Source organism: Rutidosis leptorrhynchoides, chromosome 1 (assembly GCF_046630445.1).
Source record: "Rutidosis leptorrhynchoides isolate AG116_Rl617_1_P2 chromosome 1, CSIRO_AGI_Rlap_v1, whole genome shotgun sequence".
Taxonomy (NCBI): Eukaryota; Viridiplantae; Streptophyta; class Magnoliopsida; order Asterales; family Asteraceae; genus Rutidosis; species Rutidosis leptorrhynchoides.
The window spans coordinates 195,517,432-195,538,794 of NC_092333.1; the positions used below are offsets into that span (position 1 = coordinate 195,517,432).

Genomic DNA, 21,363 nt, shown 5'->3' on the forward strand with positions numbered 1-21,363 from the left:
GAATATTAAAAGATTTGATGCATTCATCTGAAAAGATGAATGGAGCATCCTTTTCTAGGAGTTTATTCATAGGAATGGCAATTTTAGAAAAATCTTTTATGAAACGTCGGTAAAAACCGGCATGCCCTAGAAAACTCCTAACTCCTCTAACATTGGAGGGATGTGGAAGTTTAGCAATTACATCTACTTTAGTTCTATCCACTTCAATTCCTTCCTTTGAAATTTTATGACCAAGAACGATGCCTTCTTTAACCATATTATGGCATTTCTCCCAATTAAGTACTAGATTTGATTGTTCGCATCTAATAAGCATTCGTTCAAGATTAACTAGACATGTTTCAAAAGTATCACCGAAAACTGAAATGTCATCCATGAAAACTTTCATGCATTCTTCTATCATGTCGTGAAAAATCGCCATCATGCACCTTTGAAAGGATGCAGGGGCGTTGCAAAGTCCAAAGGACATGCGTTTGTATGCAAAAGTACCATAAGGGCACGTGAACGTGATTTTCTCTTGGTCCTCGGGTGCTATTGGAATTTGAAAATATTCGGAAAAACCATCAAGAAAACAATTGTAACTATTTTCAGCTAACCTTTCCAACATTTGATCAATGAAAGGTAAGGGAAAGTGATCTTTTCTGGTGGCGTCATTTAATTTTCTATAATCAATACAAACACGCCATCCTGTTACATTCCTAGTAGGAATAAGCTCATTTTTTTCATTTGTGATGACAGTCATGCCACCCTTCTTAGGTACGCATTGAACTGGGCTTACCCATGGACTATCAGAGATTGGATAAATTAAACCTACATCTAGCAGTTTAATAATTTTTTTCTTAACAACATCTTGCATATTAGGATTTAGTCTTCGTTGGCGTTGCACATAGCTTTTATGACCTTCTTCCATAAGGATTTTATGTGTGCAATACGAAGGACTTATGCCTTTAATGTCATGAATCTTCCATGCAATAGCTGGTTTATGAGCTTTTAGCACAGAAATGAGTTGAGATTTTTCATTTTCTGTAAGAGAAGACGATATTATTAAAGGTAATTCAGATTCACCATGTAAATAAGCGTATTCCAAATGGTTTGGAAGTGGATTTAACTCTAATGTCGGTGGTTCTTCTATCGATGATTTGTATCGATATCTGTCTTCCTCTTTTAGCATTTGAATTTCTTCTATGGTTGGTTCGTAATCATTAGCCCTGAGTGTAGCTAACATTTCAGCTTCATCAATTGGTTCAGTTCCTTCTCCTAAAGAACATTCTCCTGTTCCTTGTAATTCTGGAAATTCTTCTAACAATTCTGTATGTGAATATATAGTTTGAATATAATAACATGTATCATCTGCAGATTGCGGTTGTTGCATGGCTCTATCAAAAGAAAAGGTAACACTCTCGTCCTCTATTCTTAGGGTCAGTTTCTTACCAAACACGTCTATTATTGCTTTAGCCGTGTTTAAGAATGGTCTTCCTAATATGAGAGGAACTCGAGAATCTTCTTCCATGTCCAGAATAACAAAATCTACTGGAAATACTAAAGTACCAACATTAACTAGCATGTTCTCCATTATTCCCCTAGGATATTTTACTGATCGATCGGCAAGTTGTATGCTTATTCGTGTTGGTTTTAATTCTCTGAGGTCTAGTTTAGCGTATAGTGAATACGGCATTAAATTTATACTAGCACCTAAGTCTGACAATGCTTCTATTGAACTAAGACTACCCAGAAAACATGGAATTGTGAAACTTCCTGGATCTGAAAGTTTTTCTTGTTGCTTATTCAACAGCACTGCAGAACAATTAGCATTCATAGTAACAGCCGAAAGTTCTTCCATTTTCTTTCTATTTGTGATTAGATCTTTTAAGAATTTAGCATATCTTGGCATTCCTGAAACCACATCAATGAAAGGAAGATTTACATTTATTTGTTTAAACATATCCAAGAATTTGGATTGCTCGGCTTCAAGTCTTTCTTTTCTCATTTTACTCGGAAAAGGAAGTGGTGGTTAGTATGGTTTAACATAAGGTTTTGCCTTAACCGTGCTATCTTCATTAACCTTTTCAACTACTGGTTCTGATTCCTTCTCTTGTTCAGGTTGTGGTGCCTGCGGAGTAGGAATAGAGTCATTAGAAATTACAGGTATTTCAGGTGGTTTAAGTGTGATACCACTTCTTGTGGTAATGGCTTTAGCTGTTTCATTTCGGGGGTTAGCATTTGTATCGCTAGGTAGACTCCCCGATTTTCTTTCACCTATCAACCTTGCTAGGTTACTTACTTCTTGTTCCAGATTTTGAATAGAAGCTTGTTGATTTCTAAATGCTTGAGCATTTTGTTCATTAGTTTATTTCTGAGATGTGAAAAACTGCGTTTGAGATTCAACTAGCTTCGACATCATATCTTCTAAATTTGGCTTTTTATCATCGGTTTGTGGAGGTTTATTTTGAAAAATAGGTCTTTGCTGGTTGTAAGTATTGTTAGATACTTGTTGATTGCTAGGACCTTGTTGGTTGTTATATGGAACATTTCGGTTATAATTATGGTTTTGATTGTAATTTGGTCTTGGCGGTTGATAGTTACTCTGATAATTATTTCCAGGCCTTTGGTTCATGTATGAAACATTCTCTCTTTGTTCTATTGTTTGTTCAATACTGAGACAATCTTTTGTCAAATGTGGTTCTCCACACTGTTCACAACTAATTCGTATTGCGTGAATATCTTTAGTCATCTTTTCCATTCGTCTTTCGAAAGCATTTATCTTTGCGGAAATAGAATCAAAGTCATGGCTAGAATCGGCTCTAGCTGCTTTAGATGATCTAAAGATATCTTTTTCTTGATGCCACTCATGTGAGTGGGAAGCAGTGTTATCAATAATTTTGTAAGTTTCAGCTGCGGTTTTCTTCATAATGGAACCACCAGCTGCTATATCGATGTCTTTTCGTGTAGTGATGTCGCATCCTTGGTAGAATATTTGTACTATTTGATAAGTGTCTAAACCATGTTGTGGACATCCTCTCAACAACTTTCCAAATCTTGTCCACCTCTCATATAGAGTTTCATTTAGCTTTTGTGTGAACGTAACAATTTCTCCTTGAAGTCTTACGGCTTTAGATGCCGGAAAGAATTGTTTAAGAAAATTTTCAACTAAAACATCCCATGTATCAATCGCCCCTTCAGGTAACGATTCTAACCAATCTTTGGCTTCTCCCTTTAAAGCCCAGGGAAATAACATGAGATATATCTGTTCATCCTCCACTTCTCGGATTTTAAATAGAGTGCAGATCCTATTAAAGGTACGAAGATGTTCATTTGGATCTTCCTTCGGCGCACCACTAAATTGGCATTGATTAGTTACCATGTGTAGGATTTTCCTTTGATTTCATAATTTGGCGCATTAATGTCTGGTTGAGTAATTGCATGACCTTGGCCAGTGCGTTTAGCTCTTATTCGTTCTTCCATACTTAGAGATTCCAGATTTTTCATGATTGAATTTGTTGAATCTGAATCACTAGAGGATTCTGACTTAATGGTTTCTTCCTCGACAATCCCTGGATAAGTAATTTGTGGTTCAGGAGGAATGATTAGTGGTTCAGGATCTCTGAATTGTCCCTGAATATCCTCCGGATTCTCAATTGTGAGGTCGGATTCTCAATTGGATTATCGGAAATTTGAATTGGAGTACTTGGTCGACTAGATGACGATTCTAAAGAAAAATCAACAGTGACAATATTGGCTAGATGTCTTGATCAAGTTACAGATGGTGAACGTATGAAAGGTGGTGAACGTTTTACTCGGTGCATTCACTGAATAACCTATTAGTTATAAAAGATAAAAATTATATAAGTTATCAAATTAATAGACTTTTATGATTTTGCCCACGTTTCGAATAGCCAATAGATGCAGCAGGTAGTCAGGACCCTTTAAATCGGAAGCCCACAACTCGCCACTAACAAATCCAACTATTACTACGAATCAGAAAATTTAGGATGTCTATCAATTTAACCGCTTAAAATAATTTTTCGTTTTGAAATTTTAGAGAAGAAATAGAATATTCTATGTCCTAAAAACTAGAGCGTCGAGAAATAAGAAAGAAAAAGAGTGCGTCGAAAAATAAGAGGTCGAAAAATAAAAGGATGAAAAATAAAAATAAGAAAGAAAAGCGTCGAAACTCATAAGTCTAAAAACTAAATATTAAAAGTTGCGTCTAAAGGTATTAAAGCTTAAAAAGAATTCCATATCCAAAACGGCAATAACTTAAAAGGGTACTAAAATCTAAAAAATATTTAAGCGATAAGCGACGTCGTAAAATTCTAGAGCACCTAAATCTTAGTCTAAAGAAAAAGCACTTAAGGGATTTTACGGCAAAGTCTTAAAATTCTAGAAATAAAAGTAAACTACGGCAAAAACTATATCTTAAAACTAGTTACGAATGAAAAATACAAATTACGAATGAAACTAATAAAAAGATACAAAAATATAAAAATAAAACTAAAGTTATAAAAATACAATTTTTTATAAAAATATTATTTTTATATTATTATTTTATAAAAGTACTAATTTTATAACTAATTAGAACTTAAAATACAAGTTTAATTAAAACTTAAACTATCTATTATTTAATTAAAAACTAATCTTAATTAATTAATAATAATAATAATTAAAACCTAACCCTAAAGAATTAATAATAAAAATTACAACCCTAATCCGTAATAAATGTAGTCCGATGTTGGCCTGTCAGTTTCACTCATGCGGTCGCATGAGATCAAAGCACTGCAGCCATGCGATCGCATGGCCTGCAGATTCAGAATTGATGCAGGCTTAAAAATTGCAGACTCAACGTTTTTTTATATATATATTTTTTTATGTTTTACTTTGATTTCTGTTTTTAATTTAAATAAAATATTTATATAAATTAAATAAAAATTATATTTAAAAATTAAAATAAAAATACTTTATAATTTTATATATTTTAAACAAACTCTTAAAAATATATATATATTTTTTTTCTTTTTATATTTTTGTATTTTTAAAACGAATTTTTACAAAAAGAAATTAAAACTTAATAAAAAAAATTTTAATAGCATTTCGCTTCGGCGTTTAAGAGTTCCCCGGCAGTGGCGCCAAAAATACTTGATGTGTGCAGCAGCGTATATAAAATAGTTATATTTTTTGTTGCGAAATACTATTAAATATGATACAATTTTACACAAGTTATTTATTTATTTATTTATAGAGTGGATATATCTAAATCTTGCTACAACACTATAGGCAGTATACCTAATCGTACAGTAGTGTAGTTTTTAGTAAGTCCGGTTCGTTCCACAGGGATACAGTAAACAAGTTTAATGTTATAATTATTTTAACCTATAATTGTAAAAAAAAAAAATATATATATATATATATATATATATATATATATATATATATATATATATATATATATAAGTAGTATTATTATTATAAAAATGGGGTTTTTACCGTTTAGTGATTGGTTTGTCGATTTTAAAAACTTAAGTCGCAATTAAAATCTAATGTAAAATATTAAAAATTAATATAACTTAATTTAAAGCGTAAAGTAAATGACGATAAATAAAATTGCAATAAATAAAATGACAGTAAATAAAATTGCGATAATTAAAAAGTACGATAATTAAAAGTGCGATAAGATATAAAATAAAGGAATTATGTTTATTTAAACTTCCGTAATCATGATGTTTAACGTGTTGATTTTAATTTATTATCATGGGTTAATTGTCCTTTGTCCTGGATTATTCGATATGTCCATCTGGTTTTTGTCCATAACAGTCCATCAGTCATAAATATAAAGTGCGAGTGTCCTCGTCAAATTATCCTTATATCCGAAGTCAAATATTCCAACTAATTGGGGACTTAAACTGTAACAAGGTCTTAATACTTTGTTTAATAATTACACCAGGATATCAACTGCGTGTAACCCAAGGTTTTAATAATTTATTAACAATTACACCAAGTTTCCTTGTATGTAATCCACCCCTGTTTTAATGAGTCCATTGACTATTAATCCATTCCCGTGTTCGGTTAAATGAACGATTATTAGTATTTATAAATATCCCGCCCATCGTGTCCGATTGAGTGTATGTAGTTATTTATAGATACGTCAAATTGTAAATCTCTATATTAAATTAACGAATTATCATTAAGTTAAACAAATATAAAGCCCATTAATAGTCCATAGTCCAAATTCCACAAGTGTCGGTCTTTTGTCCAAATCCCAATTATAGTACAAAGCCCAATAACCCCGTCTTTAATATTTAGCCCAACATCATGATTACTTCGATTTAAATAAGCATAATAATAACTTAGCTACGACACATTAATTTAAAAAGGTTGAACATAACTTACAATGAGTATTAATCGCGTAGCATTACACGGACAGAATTTTGACTTACACACTTACAACATTCGCCACTATAACCTTATTATTATTAACTTAAAATTAAAATTAAAATTAAAATTATAAATATATATATATATATATATATATATATATATATATATATATATATATATATATATATATATATATATATATATATATATATATATATATATATATATATATATATATATATATATATATATATATATTGAGATAGAGAGTAGATAAAAAAAGATGTACTAAATTCGGCCAGAACTCGCGAAATTTATAGGACCTGACACGCTACAGTGTGCCATACGACCGCATGGATTTTGTGTATCCATGCCATGCGATCGCATGGCCAGCTGGATCAGACCACATCCTCTTGTTTGCTAGTTTGTCGATGGTTTTTAATATATAATAATATATATATATATATATATATATATATATATATATATATACTTTTAAGAATTATTTATATATTATATTATATTCATGTGCATAGTTGACTTGTCATTTTAGCTCCGTTACATCGCGCGTTGATAGTTGGTTCATGTCCCGGTTCTGGATTTTCGAACGTCCTTGCGTACTATTTAATATCTTGTACATTGCGTTTTGCGGCTCGTACTCTTGTAACTTTTAGACGTTTCTTATCAATAAATTGAACCACTTGAATTGTACTTTGTACTTTTTAGCGTTTTGGTCGTTTGCGTTTTTAAATCGTCGAATCTGTCTTTTGTCTTCATCTTTTATTATTTAAACGAATATCACTTGTAAATAGAACAATTGCAACTAAAAGCTTTTCTTTCTTGAGGGATAATGCTATGAAATATATGTTCATTTTTAGCATTATCAAGGAACATGTAGAACACGTACTTGTCCTTTGGCCACTTTTTCTCTCACGAAGTGAATGTCGAGCTCTATATGTTTGGTGCGTTGATGTTGAACAGGATTTTCGGAAAGATAAATGGCACTTATATTGTCACAAAATACTAGAGTAGCTTTGGAGACGGGACACTGCAACTCTAGTAAAAGATTATGTAACCAGCATGACTCTGCCACTACATTTGCCATACCTCGGTATTCGGCTTCAGCACTAGATCAGGAAATAGTAGCTTGTCGTTTGGATGACCAAGAGAGAAGGTTATCGCCTAAGAATACACAGTAACCGGAGGTGGATCTTCGGGTCTTTGGACACCCAGCCCAATCAGCATCAGTGAATGCAACAAGATTATGAGAGGAAGACTTTGAAATATGTAGACCAAGATCCATGGTGCCCTGTAAGTAACGCACAATACGCTTTATTGCGTGCATGTGAGTTTCCCGAGGGTCATGCATATGTATGCATACTTGTTGAACCGCATATGTGATGTCTGGCCTTGTGAAAGTTAAATATTGGAGGGCACCTGCGAGAGATCAAAACTTGGTTGGATTGATAACCGGTTTGTCATCACACGTGCCAAGTTTGCCTTGAGTATCGACTGGTGTGGCTACGGGATTACATGATGTAAGACCTGCACGTTCGATAATTTCCATAGCATAGTGCTTTTGACTGAGAAATAAACCATGACGATTGCGAGTTACAGCGATGCCCAAAAAAGAATTTAGAGGACCAAGATCTTTCATAGCGAACTCTTTTGCAAACAAGTCTATGAGGGATCGTCGAAGCTTATCATTTGATGTAGTAAGAACAATGTCGTTTACATACAAGAGAAGATAGGCAATGTTTGAGTCATGGTGGAAAGTAAACAATGAGTGATCACATTTACTCTGTTTAAATCCAATCCGGGCCGCAAATTCAGTAAATCATTGGTACCATGCTCGAGGAGCCTGTTTCAAACCATATAGCGATCGTTTCAAAAGACAAACATAATCAGGATGCTGAGGATCCTTAAAACCATACGGTTGATGCATGTACACAGTTTCATTGAGAGTACCATGGAGAAATGCGTTTTTCACATCCAATTGGTGAATTGGCCATGATTTAGTAGTAGCTAAACTAAGTACGGTTCGGATGGTAGCCGGTTTTACAACCGGACTAAACGTCTCATGACAATCGATTCCTAACTTTTGTGAGCGCCCATCACCAACGAGTCGGGCTTTGTACCTTTCAAACTTACCATTAGAATTAAATTTGTGACGAAAAATCCACATAGACCGTATTACTTGCATATTAGGTTCTTGTGGGACAAGAGTCCAAGTCTTATTATCAATCAAAGCCTTATATTCATCATTCATAGCATGTTTCCAATTTTCATCGATAAGGGCCATTTTGGGATTTTTAGGGATAGGAGAGATAGACGAGGTGGCAAGAGATTAAAGGGGGCCTTCGGTTTGAAAATACCAGAAATAGCACGAGTTGTCATTGTTCAACGAGGTTGAGGAGTATCGAGACTAGGTGATGAGGAAGAGGAGTTAGTAGGAGAGTTATGTGTGGAGAGATTACCATTAGTTGAGTCATGAATAGAAGGTGGTGAATTGTTACTAGTAGGTAGAGAAGAATTGGTAACAGAAGGAGGTGAAGCATTGTTATTAGTAGGTGGTGAAATATTATTATTTGAAAGTGATGAATTCGTGGAATTACTTATGGGTACCGAAACAGTAAATTGGCCAGAAGAGAATGTCGACCCAGAAGGAGAGTTTTAATGTGGTTGTGGTGTTATTGGGCTAGACGAGGGAGGTGAAGTTGGGCTGGATTATTGGGTTTAATAGAATATAGGATTGAAAGAGGAGTGCATGAATTTGTATGTGTCGTTTTGAGGTTTGTGTATGGAAGCAAAAGGAAAGTTTGTTTCATTAAATATAACATGACGAGAAATAATTAATTTGTTGGATGAGAGATCATAACATTTGTAGCCACGGTGGTTGGAGGGATAGCCAAGAAAAACGCATGGAAGAGACCGAGGTTGGAGTTTGTTGCGTTGCGTTGTGTTGAAGGAATTAGGGGATAACACAAGCAACCAAACACTCGTAGGTGTTGATATGTAGGTGTGCGATTGTAGAGGAGTTGTGTAGGAGAAAAGTTTAAGAAAAGTTTATTGGGTAAGATATTTAGGATGTAGGTTGCCATTTCTAGAGCATGATGCCAGACTTGTGGAGGGACATGAGAGTGAGTAAGAAGAGTGCGGATAATGGTGTTTATGGCTCTAATTTTGCGTTCGGCTTTGCCATTTTGTGAGGAAGTATATGGACACGAAAACCTGAAAACCACGCCATTTTGTCGACAAAAATTATGAAATGAGGTATTATTATATTATGTTCCATTATCACATTGAAAAGTTTTAATGGATGTGCGAAATTGAGTGGAGATATGTGCATTAAACATTGTAAAGATGGAATATACATCAGATTTCTTTCCAAGGGGGTATGTCCACAAATAATTGGTGTGGTCATCGAGAAAAAGTATGTAATATTTGTGACCGGCAGTGCTAGGTATAGGAGATGTCCATAAATCACTATAGATGATATCAAAAGGTGCACAAGTAGTAGTATTAGAAGGATAAAAAGGCAATTTAACTTGTTTGCCAAAAATACATGATTGACAACTTTTATTACTAACTTTCAAATTACATTCAATGTAACGTTTATTACTAAGGCTTTTAAGAATAAAATCGCCCGGATGTCCAAGGCGATGATGCCACAAAACAGGAGAAATAGCAGAAAAAGCAGAATGAGTCTTTAAATGTCGATGGAGAAGTGGGCCGTTGAAAGGATAAAGATCACTTGAGCTATTACACCGTAGAATGGGGGTCCCCTTCGGAAAATCCTTCACAGTAAAACCAAGGGGATCAAATTCAAGTGATATATTATTGTCAATAGATAATTGTCGAACAGATATTAGATTTTTAATTAAATGCGGTGAGTATAGAATATTAGATAAATGAAGAGGTCGAGTTATAGAAGGAAGGGACGAATGGCCCAAACCGTGAATTGGAATTTTATTTCCGTTACCAACTATGATATGACGAGGTATCTTTGATTGAGAATAAGATAGGAGCTTACCGGGAGAACCTGTCATGTGAGATGAAGCGCCCGTATCCATGTACCAATTGTTGTCCGGAGGGTTCAAGCTCATGGTGTACATCGCTGATTCAATGTTCTTTGGGTGTTGAAGCAACAGAATTGGCATAGGTATGTTGGGCTGTTTGTGGACGAGGGCCCAATAACCCATGATACTGACTTGTGTTGGGCCTGACTGTGTTAGTAGTTGGGTACGGGCAGGGAGCTGGGCTCCACTGGTTCGGCTGTCCAGTCCACGGATTGTAGGGCCAATTTTGGAATTGCAACCCATTAGTCATGCCAGAATAAGGCCTAGAATTTCCACGTCCTCTTGAGCTTTGATTTCTGCCACGATTGCCTCTGGAATAATTACGACCACGACCACGATAGTTACCCGTAGATGGAGGATTACGATTGGGAGCAGTAGAAGATGGATTCGGTGTAGAGGTAGCAATAAGAGCAGAGTCCTGTGATGGTGGTATTGCGTTTGCTGTTTGTTGAAACTTGCGGTTTTCTTCCATTATAAGAGTCGAGCGAGCTTCATAGAAGGAAGGAAGTGGCTTCGTGTGGGATAACTGTGATCCGACATGGTCATAGTTGTCATTCAGGCCAGTGATGAGTTGTAGAACAATATGGTCGTCTTCAAGTGCGGGTCCAACATTAGCGAGTTGATCGGCCAAGAGTTTTACAGCTTGGCAATAAGCAGAAACATTGGGATAATTATCAAGACGAACATTAGCAAACTTGTGTCGGAGATGGACATCACGTGAGTTCTTGTTGTCTTCAAAGATTGATTTAATTCGTTCCCACGCTGTAAGGGTTGTTTGATCAGGTTTGAGTATGTTATCCAACATATCGGTTGAGATAGTTCCGTAGATCCATGAGAGCACGATTGCATTCAACCGGTCCCATGTTTCTTTATCAACAGTTGTAGCAGGCGACGTAGGAGTGTTGACGGATGATGATTCGGTTTCTGTTGAAGGTGGAATAATATGATCTAGAACCTGATAGGCTCGACAGTGTGTTTTGAATAGAGTGACCCAAGAGAGATACTTACTGGTATCCATGTCAAGAGTTATAGGGATGGTGTTTTTGATGTTTGTGACAGTGATTGCGGGGTGAAACTTGCTTGAGTCAGTCATCGTAATAGTAGAGAAGAAAAAAAAGAATTTAGGTGTAATGAAGAAAATAGCAGAAGGTTGAAGATGGATCGTAAGAATTAGGGTGATACCATGATAGAGTATAATCCCTTGCCTTCATTCAATGATTTCCATGGGTATATATGCCCATTTGGTTGCACGTAAATGTCCTATACTTTAGGACCAAGCATACTCTAAATAAGGATGAGATACATATCTCAATACAAATATATCTAAAGTCAAACATGGTTGGTTACAACATATCTAAACTATAATTAACCCGATGGTGTCTATTATTAAGGTACTTTGGTGTTTTAAAAAAATATGTAATGGCTTGTAATAGGGACTACGACAACTTTGTTCACAAAGATCGTATAGGATCTTTCAATTAAACATGTTTTGCCTAAAACAAGGGTAATATCTTTTGATCTTATGATTTATCAATATTAATTCATGTTTCTATAAGGAAAAAAATGTTAATTAAACAAATACAGTAATGTTTAGCGCAAGAAATATTGAATAAAAATTTAGATTATGCTTTTGTATTTATTAAGAAAATCATACCAATAATGTTATTAAAAATTCAACTGTTGAGTTGAATTTTTTTAAATTAGAACGGTCGAAATTCTTGAAATCAATGTTGGTCGGGAGTGACAGAATCGTTGGATTCCGACGTTTCGAATGAGCGACGTTGAAAAAAATGTCTCTTTCTATGCTCCTACTTTTTTTTTTGGTAAGCGGGGAATCTCATCTATGAACGAGCAAATTGGCTCTCCAAGGTAAAACCTAGGGTAATCAAGCCTCTCGAGCGCGAGACCTGGTACCAGGGTGGATTGCACATTTTGTGCACCCTCTAGTCACACTTTCTTTTTGAACAATTTAGCATAGCCAAGAATTGAACCCGAGTGGTGTGCTTCATTGAACAACTAAACCTTCCTCATCTGAAGATTAATAAACTGAACAAGATTACAACTAAAACGACGCAACACGGCTCGAAATCAGAAAACATAAGTCCATTAACGGGCACTCGCGTTCTACTACCAAGCCTTGAGTTTCTATATCTATCGATTGGTATACGTAGAACATACTTATATATTTATATATATTAATCGCTTCACCCTTCAAAATTTTATCACTTAAGACTTTAATAATATAAATGTAAGTAATACAATATTAACCATTAACCACTTGGGGTTTGTTTAGATGGCTATCAGTACTCCTAGCGAAACTATATATGAGTTAAATATATGAAGTTTTGAAAGTCATTAGATATCTCTATCATTTCACAATTGTAAATTCATTGTTATTTAATATATTCATATAATTTCATAAGGTACATGTAAATGCATTATCTACCTGTATATAAAGTAATGTACACATTTATTCTCATTCATCTCTTTACTCATTTCTGAACTTTATTTATTATTTTTTTTCAAGAAAAAAATGTGAACACCATATCTGATGTCCTTTCTAACTTGATGCCCACCTGCGGCCCTACCCCAAGTCCGGCTTTTTCTATATTTCGGATTCAATTCTTGACAATATCCTCTTAAGCATAATTAGAGATATACGGTGGAAGGTGATTTACCTGACATCGAGGTGACGCTTGAGTTCTCAATATTCGAGGTTTACATGTCATGAGGGAATCAATGTGAACTTCATCGTTACAAAAAATGTAAATTAAATAAAAAATTATTAACCATTTAACACACCGAAAAGAAGCTTGTTTTTGATTATATATCTGTAAAACATTAAAGTGAAAATACACCATTACACACGTACAAATTGCACACTTATGCAACTACCACCATTAAATGACGTCGGATTATTTTATCCGATTCAGTAGATCAACTGAAATACTTCATAACTATCACAACTTATATATCCTTACACACGCCGTTAATTAATTAATTTAATAAATTAATATAATTAATTAGAATCTTATCAACATTCTTTAAGTGGCTTTCCACACAAACAATCATTATACGTAAACGACGACGCTTCAAGGTGTTCAAACCACGGCACCATCGGAATCTTACCGCACAAATGGTTATGACTCAGATCAAGATGACCGATAAACGCCGCCGAAGATATCGATTTCGGAATCGATCCTTTCAGCTTATTATACGACAAATCAATCATCATGAAGTACGATCTCGCACCGAATACATCCGGTATGTTTCCTTCAATTGCATTTCTACTTAAATTCAAAATACTAATTCGTGAATTTAGTAACGTCGCCGGTAATGTACCTGAAAGTAGGTTTCCGTCTAGGTTCAGTGTACCTAATACCGACATTTTTCCGAGCGATTCAGGAATTGGACCGGTGAACCGGTTTAACGATAGATCTAGATCCGATAACCGGTAGATATACGATATCGATTCCGGTATTGATCCATAGATTCTGTTGCCGCTGAGTAATGCGCGGCTAAGCATTCGGAGCTTACCGAAGTTTCTCGGTATCGTTCCGGATATTCTGTTGTTCCGTAGATCTAAATGCTTTAACGACGATAAATCTGCAAGCGATCGCGGTATTCGACCTGTAATTTTGTTATCGGCGACGTTGAGAACGGTGAGGTGTTTGAGTTTTCCGATATCGAGCGGAATTTCGCCGGTGATTTGGTTGCCGATGACGTCGAAAATGCGTAAAAAAGGTAGATTGGATATACACGAAGGTATAATACCAGAAATACCCTTCCAATCGGCAATAACGATAGTTGACAGTCTCTCCAGCTTGCAAATAGCTGGAGAGATGGAACCGGTCATGTAACCGGTTCTTTTAGCTTTTTGAAAAAGTGGATCTTCGGACTCACCACGTAGGTTTATATCTGCTACCCGTTTTTTAATTGGGTCGCACGTGATACCGTACCAGTTATTGCAACAATTGTTGCCGGTCCATGAACTGAAAATGCCTAAGTGAGGCTCGTGTAAACCTGCTTTGAGGGCTAGTAGCGCCGCCCTATCAGAGGGCGGACAAGCCTCCGCAGTCACAACGAGTATAGAGATTAACACGGTTGCGATAAACCATATGGGGGGACTCATTTTTGTAGCAAGTGATAATGTGATATAGTTTGATACACATAGATGATGCATTTAGTGGTGTATATATGCATGTTTGTAGTGTGTAAAATCGAAAAGGTACGTGCATGTGGGGTGGGGTTATGATGCTGGCAAATGAGAATAAAAAATAGAAATAGAAATATTGTTAAATTTGATTATATTTATTCTATATAGTATACTGTCTTAAAGCTGGCATATTTGATCAGGTTATTGCTTGATGATTACACTATTAAAATGCAAAATTCCTGAATAATTCCATAATTCTTGGTGAAATTATTTACTGTATAAAGGAATTCAAGCATGATCCCTCCATGATATATGGGAATTGTTTTGGGTGGATTATGGGTTTACTTAGATTTTAGTTTTAGAATAAGATAACCTACAAATCGGAGGTCTATAACCTAACAAAAATCTTATATATTAACTTTACAAATAGTATATTTATATTTTGGAGTAACCTGAAAAATGTCAAAACGATCATTGACTAGATTAGATCGTGTACATATGAGCTATAATGACTCCACTTCACTAAATAGCCTGAACACGAAATACCTCATAGGATCAAAATGTTTGGTTTTTAGTTTGGGATCAATACACGGGTCAAGACTGGAAATTTTACCTTGTAAACGACATCTTTATTGATAGTAGTACATCAATACATAGAACAGGGGTTTCGTGATTGAAGTAAATACTTGAGATTGGATCCGAAAATCTGATTCAGATTTTATATATAAAATGAAAAGTTTACCTTAAACATAAAATAAATTATGTGTACAATACGTAGATCAGGTTCACCTTGGTATCGTGTCTTGTGTCTCTCTTTTTATGCCTTACTTAGAGCATTGTTTGTTTGTGTTCACGTCGTATAGTCGGTTTTTTTTAACACCGAGAAAAATATTATATAAAAACTAGCAATTAGCTAGAAAATTACTAAGAGTCAAGAAGATTTTACATCCTTTAAGACCAATTCAGGCATTCAGCCTAGGTTTTCTATAACGGCTAGAAATCCATTCAAATGAAGTAAGCACGATGAAATCTACAATGTCCCTTTTCCTGAAACTTGATGCATTGAAGATAAATGTCATTTCTAAACTTTCAAATATTCCAACAGGATGCGATCGCAATGACTTGAACAATGAGACGTTGCATTCCAACAAAAACATTAACCGAGAACCAATTCTAAAAGTCCTCAGAAGACGACCATATAGGAAGGCGTACACCTAGCCATTGAGAAATGTATTTCCGTATGATCGGTTCTTTTTGGCGTTGGAGATGTTTAGTTGGTCTAGTTGGTCAGGTTTGATTGCTCGTTTTGTTTCTTATGGTCGTTTTATTTAGTTCTATTTAGTACTCTTGTTTGGTTGCCTCTGAGTTATATTTTTTGATTTCTTTCATCTTTGAATAAAGATCCCTTTTCAATCGTTGTATTTTTCGCTTTTTTGGCAAAATAGAAAAAGGGTTTCTACAATTATACAATAACGAGTTAGGATTCATAGATCCGTTTACCCATACACCACTTATGTGATATTGGGTTTTGTTGTTGTCGTTGATTCATAGATCCGTTTAATTAGATCAGATTATAAATTGAATAGGAAACGGCCTACTACTATTTAGCATTAAACTTGTTGTCCATGCTACTAGACCCAATACTTTTCAATAATCAGATCAGATTATAAATTGAATTGGAAACGGCCTACTACTATTTAGCATTAAACTGTCCATGCTACTAGACCCAATACTTTTCAATTTTCATCCAGGTCCATACATAAACATTTACATCATTTTTAAATTTTGTATATATTGCAATAATTAATTTTATTTTTGAAAATGCAATCTCTAACACCTTCTTATTACTAAAACTACTTATAAAACCAAGTTTAGTGAACAATAAGTTATGCTGACGTTGACTATTTTGTCTTTTTTTTTTTAAAAAATTGGCAATTTTTTTACAACTTTTTTTTACAAAAATAATAATAGTATACCCGTCGCAACGTGCGGGTTTCCTAACTCGTTTAATTTCAAAGTTCAGTTTAATTATTCTCCTTTTCTTTAAAAGATATAGAATACGTAGGGGATGCGATCCTTAATAGTTCAGTGTTATCGGAAACAAATGTCCCGGGTTAGCGAATGATATAACACTTTATTTCAATATATTACTGAGTAGTATTTAGCTTTATAAAATTTTCATTTAGTATTGTTCAAAGATATTGTATATATTAGTAATTTTGGCAAGTAAAACATCATGTCAAAACTGGTCTTATAAGTAAGTGTGTATTGTTAAATACTAGATTTTAAGAGCCCGTGCGTTGCACGGTAGCTCTAAAAAATAGTTTTTCATAATCGTTACCATTTGTACAGCATTATTTGTTGTTTATAGCAGTTTACTGACGAAACACTTTAAGAGCCTGTGTGTTGCACGACAGCTCTACAATCAAATACCTCCCGATTATCTACACAATTACCGGAACAATATTATATCCATAATTTATAAACGTAACTATTGGTCTTAGTATATAATTCGAAGACATGTAAACAATTACCACACAAATGAACTTCACAAGCATAAACCTTATATGTTAATATTGACACTCAAATCACACAAAATGAGCCCATGTTGATGACCAAGAGTAACACCAACAGGCGATTTCATATTAGAGTGATAATAATTTATGTACAAAGGAAGTAAGAAACTTTATGTCATCCTATCATTGGCTAACGAACCACTGGATCTTTGATTTAAGTAACAAAACATGGTAAATTCAAAGTTAAGCAACGATTACCCACCTCACCTATCAAAGAACATAAATGTCTATTACTTTAAAAAACACTACTCATTAAATTTAACTCTGTAGAAGACTGTAGAAAAAACATACTTGACGGATTGAAGGATGCTTAATCATATCGGACATTTAAGTAGCTCGTGAACTGCACTTATTGATGCCATTAAATGCCTTCCACAATCTAATAAACATTAATCTCAGGCAAGTGAGTCCTCCAGATTTGAAGATTTTAAACCATAATCATAACGTGATTTAGTAACATCTTCATATGTATTATCAAAATGGTAACATAGAAGATATCAAAATAGTAAGTACATATCAACTACTTACAAATATCGTTAAGAGACGTATAAAGGGAAAATAAGAGGTCATCCAAAGCTTTTCATCCAAAGTTCTACCTGCAATAGAGGAAGACAGCAAACAGGTGACATGAGACGAAAACTTAGAAATATCATGAAAAACTGCTATGACTCCTTACTCAACCGCCAATTTTGTCACCTTATAAGACCACAAATAAATGAATTTCTAATTATACTCAAGAGTATGTAGATCAAGGATACAAACTGAAAGTCCAATCTTTTATTTTACCATAAGCAGTTAGCTATAATCGCAATTAATGATTAGCTATATCCCAAATAAAATCTTAATTATTCGTAAAGTTGATTTAATTTAAAACTATCTAATTAGCCACATCAAATCAATGCACCGAATACTTACAGAAATGTGATTGGTTTGAAAGAGCAAAATTGAGAAGCAAAGAAGATGCGAACCACAAAACACGAAACACAAACATACTGAAATAGGTTCGTAGGATCTGAAAATTGCAAACTGCAAAAAAGAAGAAAAGTGTAAAATCTGCAATAAATATGTTGGTTAAAATCTAAACTAAACACACTTTCTTTCCATACCATGTCCTTATATTCACAGAACATAGAAACCTATATAGATTTAACTGTAATTATCATCACATTATCATAAATGTAGCCTTCATTAGTGGTTCTTTGAATTACATCTGTATGCATAACGTATATCTATATCCATTAATATTAATATTTAATTATAAACCCCATTTATGAACAAAAAAGTTAGTTGACAATCGTGACTACGATTATGAGAATTAAAAATAATTATTAACTAATGTAAGTAAACATTCATGATATGACAAATCTGACATGCTATTCAGTATAATATATTTTTTCAAATGCAATAACACTTGATTGTACATTCAATTGGTTACCATACAACTGAATGTACAAAGGAGTTACTTATAAAGAGACGAATGAATTATACATGAGTTACCTAAATACAAACACAAATATTCATCTATTAGTAATTTTGTAACCTGTAGCAACAATCTGGAGCCCGACGTACCTGCTGAAACAGAAATATGTTGACATAGCACAGCTGTTGTAGAACCTGTCCCAACATCGAACGTTGATAATGGGTGAAGCAGTTCCTGTACGGTTACGATACCTCCGCATATTTCTAACTGCCACTTGTCTAGGAAGTAATAAAGTTGTAGCTAAAGAAGCCTCAATTCCACTTGGATTCTCGACATGCATATCCCTGTTTGTAAAAAGAATTCTCCAGCGCTTTCGCCCTCTTTCGCCCTCTGGTGATAGTAGGGATGGCGTTTCAGCACAGGTCCCGTTAAGGAAACCGCTCGAATATCAGTTGGAGTACGTGAAAAACCGCCGTATAGGTAGTAAATCCAGAAACCGAGACTAACCGTGAGAATGCAACGACTGAGTATTGTCAACAGATACGACGTCACCACTGGTACCACGACAACTGCAGTAGATGTTGCACTAAAAGGATGAGTAACTATGTCGGGTTGAATAGCAGATGCATCTGACCTTGACAAAAGAACCAATAACTGGAAATGCATAGCCAGTTCGAGTAAACAGAAAACAACTCAGAATTAAAGGGAGAAAACAAAAACTAATCATATTTAAGTATCCAACCATATTACCTGGAACATATGCAGTAAATCGGGTAATGAAACACAAATTCGTGAAACAGCCGAGTCGTTTATAAGAAGGTTATTATGATGACTACGACACTCATAAAATGTTGAACTTGTTTTTCAACACGCACATCGTTCGACCAAACGACTGTCGCTGCCCAATTTAATTAACAACACTACAAATAAGGCATACACAACCTAAAAATAAGAGAAAGCTATTGCAACCAAAAATAATACCTGAAACACCGACATTAGAAGTTGGGACAGACTGACCGTCAGCTCGACCCACATTGTTTCCATCTGTTACAATTGAAGAGGGTGACACATAAACAGGTAACAAAGACGTTCGATTATCACAATCTACCACATGCTCGCCCGAATTCTCGACACACATGTAACCAACAGCAACATTATCGACAACACCCGCATTCTCCGTACGATCTTTCGGACACTCACTACCAGCCATCAAACTAACGTAGGCAGACACAATATACTGCTAACAACATCACCATCAGAAGCATTGAAAAATAAACCCCTCTCAACGTGACCAAAAAGCAAAAACGGTTTAAATTTATTGTTCACAAACTTAAACGTAAGGCTTAAAAATCTAAGGAAAAAAAAGGTAGTAGACGTTAGGGAACAACCATAGGACCGCAGACTTTTGAAACTAACGCGACTGATAAGCATTACCAATATAAACAACCACATACTAAAACTAATTATAAGTAATACTCCGTATGATAGTAAACCAAAGGATGGGTAAAAAAATTACCCTACAACGATGAAAGCGGATACTTTCGGAAACCTAAAAAACGCAAACGAAACATCGGCACACACAAAAGAACCTGAAATCAGATAACCAAAAAAACCCAAAATAAAGATGAAGTTAACGCATGAAAACCGATACAAACATACATTGAGAGGCACCAGATGATCGATGGTAAGATGCAGAACAATTACCTTCCGCTGAAATCAATGGCACTTTTGACACCGCCCAATAACACTTGCTTGAAGAACATCATGTCTACTTTTTATTTGTGAATCCACAAGCTTACAACTTAAACTAATTAAAACAACCCAAATACGAACACCCAATTGCAGAAACGAAGAACTCATTTGAAAACTCTGAGCTTTTTGATAATATGAATCTTAAGAATAAACCAACACCTGTGACTGCATAATTCACTACAACAAATTGCAAATAACATAAAGGCAACAAATAATAATTAGAGCTGATAATAGTACCTGAAAGATTCGCATTAGAATCTAAAATTGGATGACCAACAGAAACCAAAAACGAATCAGGCTACCTGTTAATAATAACAAATCAAAACTCGACAATAACAAATCAATATAAAAAAATCGATAATAACCAACAACCTCATCAATAGCAGATGAATCATAAACAACCCCAGTACGACGGTTTTAGACGGCGCCGCTACCACCAAATAATTCCTATCGATTTTCTGCATATACCGGTATAGATTATATATAATATCCCTAAATTTCATCAGGTCGCCAGAAACATCTCCGATTATCAAATCGGTTTCGTGGTGGAAAAACCCACCGGAATCGAGAAGCTTGAGATGCGCCGATTTTTTTAAGAACATACGAATTTCGAAACAAAGTTTATATCATTTTGTGGGTAATTAAAGCGCCGATTAATTGGATGTAGCGGCGGCATCTAAATGTTTTTTCGGATTAACCAATCGTCGATTGGAAGGATTTGGGTTTGAGGAGTTTTTGAGGAGAGATGAACGTACAGAGTGATTGTTTTTTTTTTTAATTGTTCTTTTTTTTTCCGTAATAGACGGTAAACATAAGAGTGTGAATGGACACGTGTCTTCACATTGGATTTAAGTAGTATTTTCATTCGGCTTTTTAAAAATTACACGTGGAAAATGGTAGTGTGGGACAATGTCAGACTGACATGTCAGATGAAAACTTCGTGCTTTGTAAAAGGTAGAGATGATGGTAGAAACATGATCATTTTATAATTTTTGTGCATATTAAAAGCGA

The 21,363-nt window shown here is 34.7% G+C and overlaps 1 protein-coding gene and 1 long non-coding RNA gene across 2 annotated transcripts; both read right to left on the reverse strand.

Moving 5' to 3' along the window:
- Nucleotides 1–13,285: 13,285 nt before the first annotated feature.
- LOC139867764 (uncharacterized) lies at nucleotides 13,286–14,580 on the reverse strand. Its single transcript, XM_071856121.1, has one exon. It carries the CDS (start codon nucleotides 14,578–14,580, stop codon nucleotides 13,483–13,485), a length of 1,098 nt encoding a protein of 365 aa, XP_071712222.1. The 3' UTR covers nucleotides 13,286–13,482.
- Nucleotides 14,581–19,506: 4,926 nt separating this feature from the next.
- On the reverse strand, nucleotides 19,507–21,107 carry LOC139867759 (uncharacterized). Its single transcript, XR_011765931.1, has 3 exons — nucleotides 20,725–21,107; nucleotides 20,305–20,610; nucleotides 19,507–20,189 (listed from the first exon to the last, which is right to left on the reverse strand). It is a non-coding gene; the product is annotated as an uncharacterized lncRNA (long non-coding RNA).
- Between the last annotated feature and the right edge of the window lie 256 nt (nucleotides 21,108–21,363).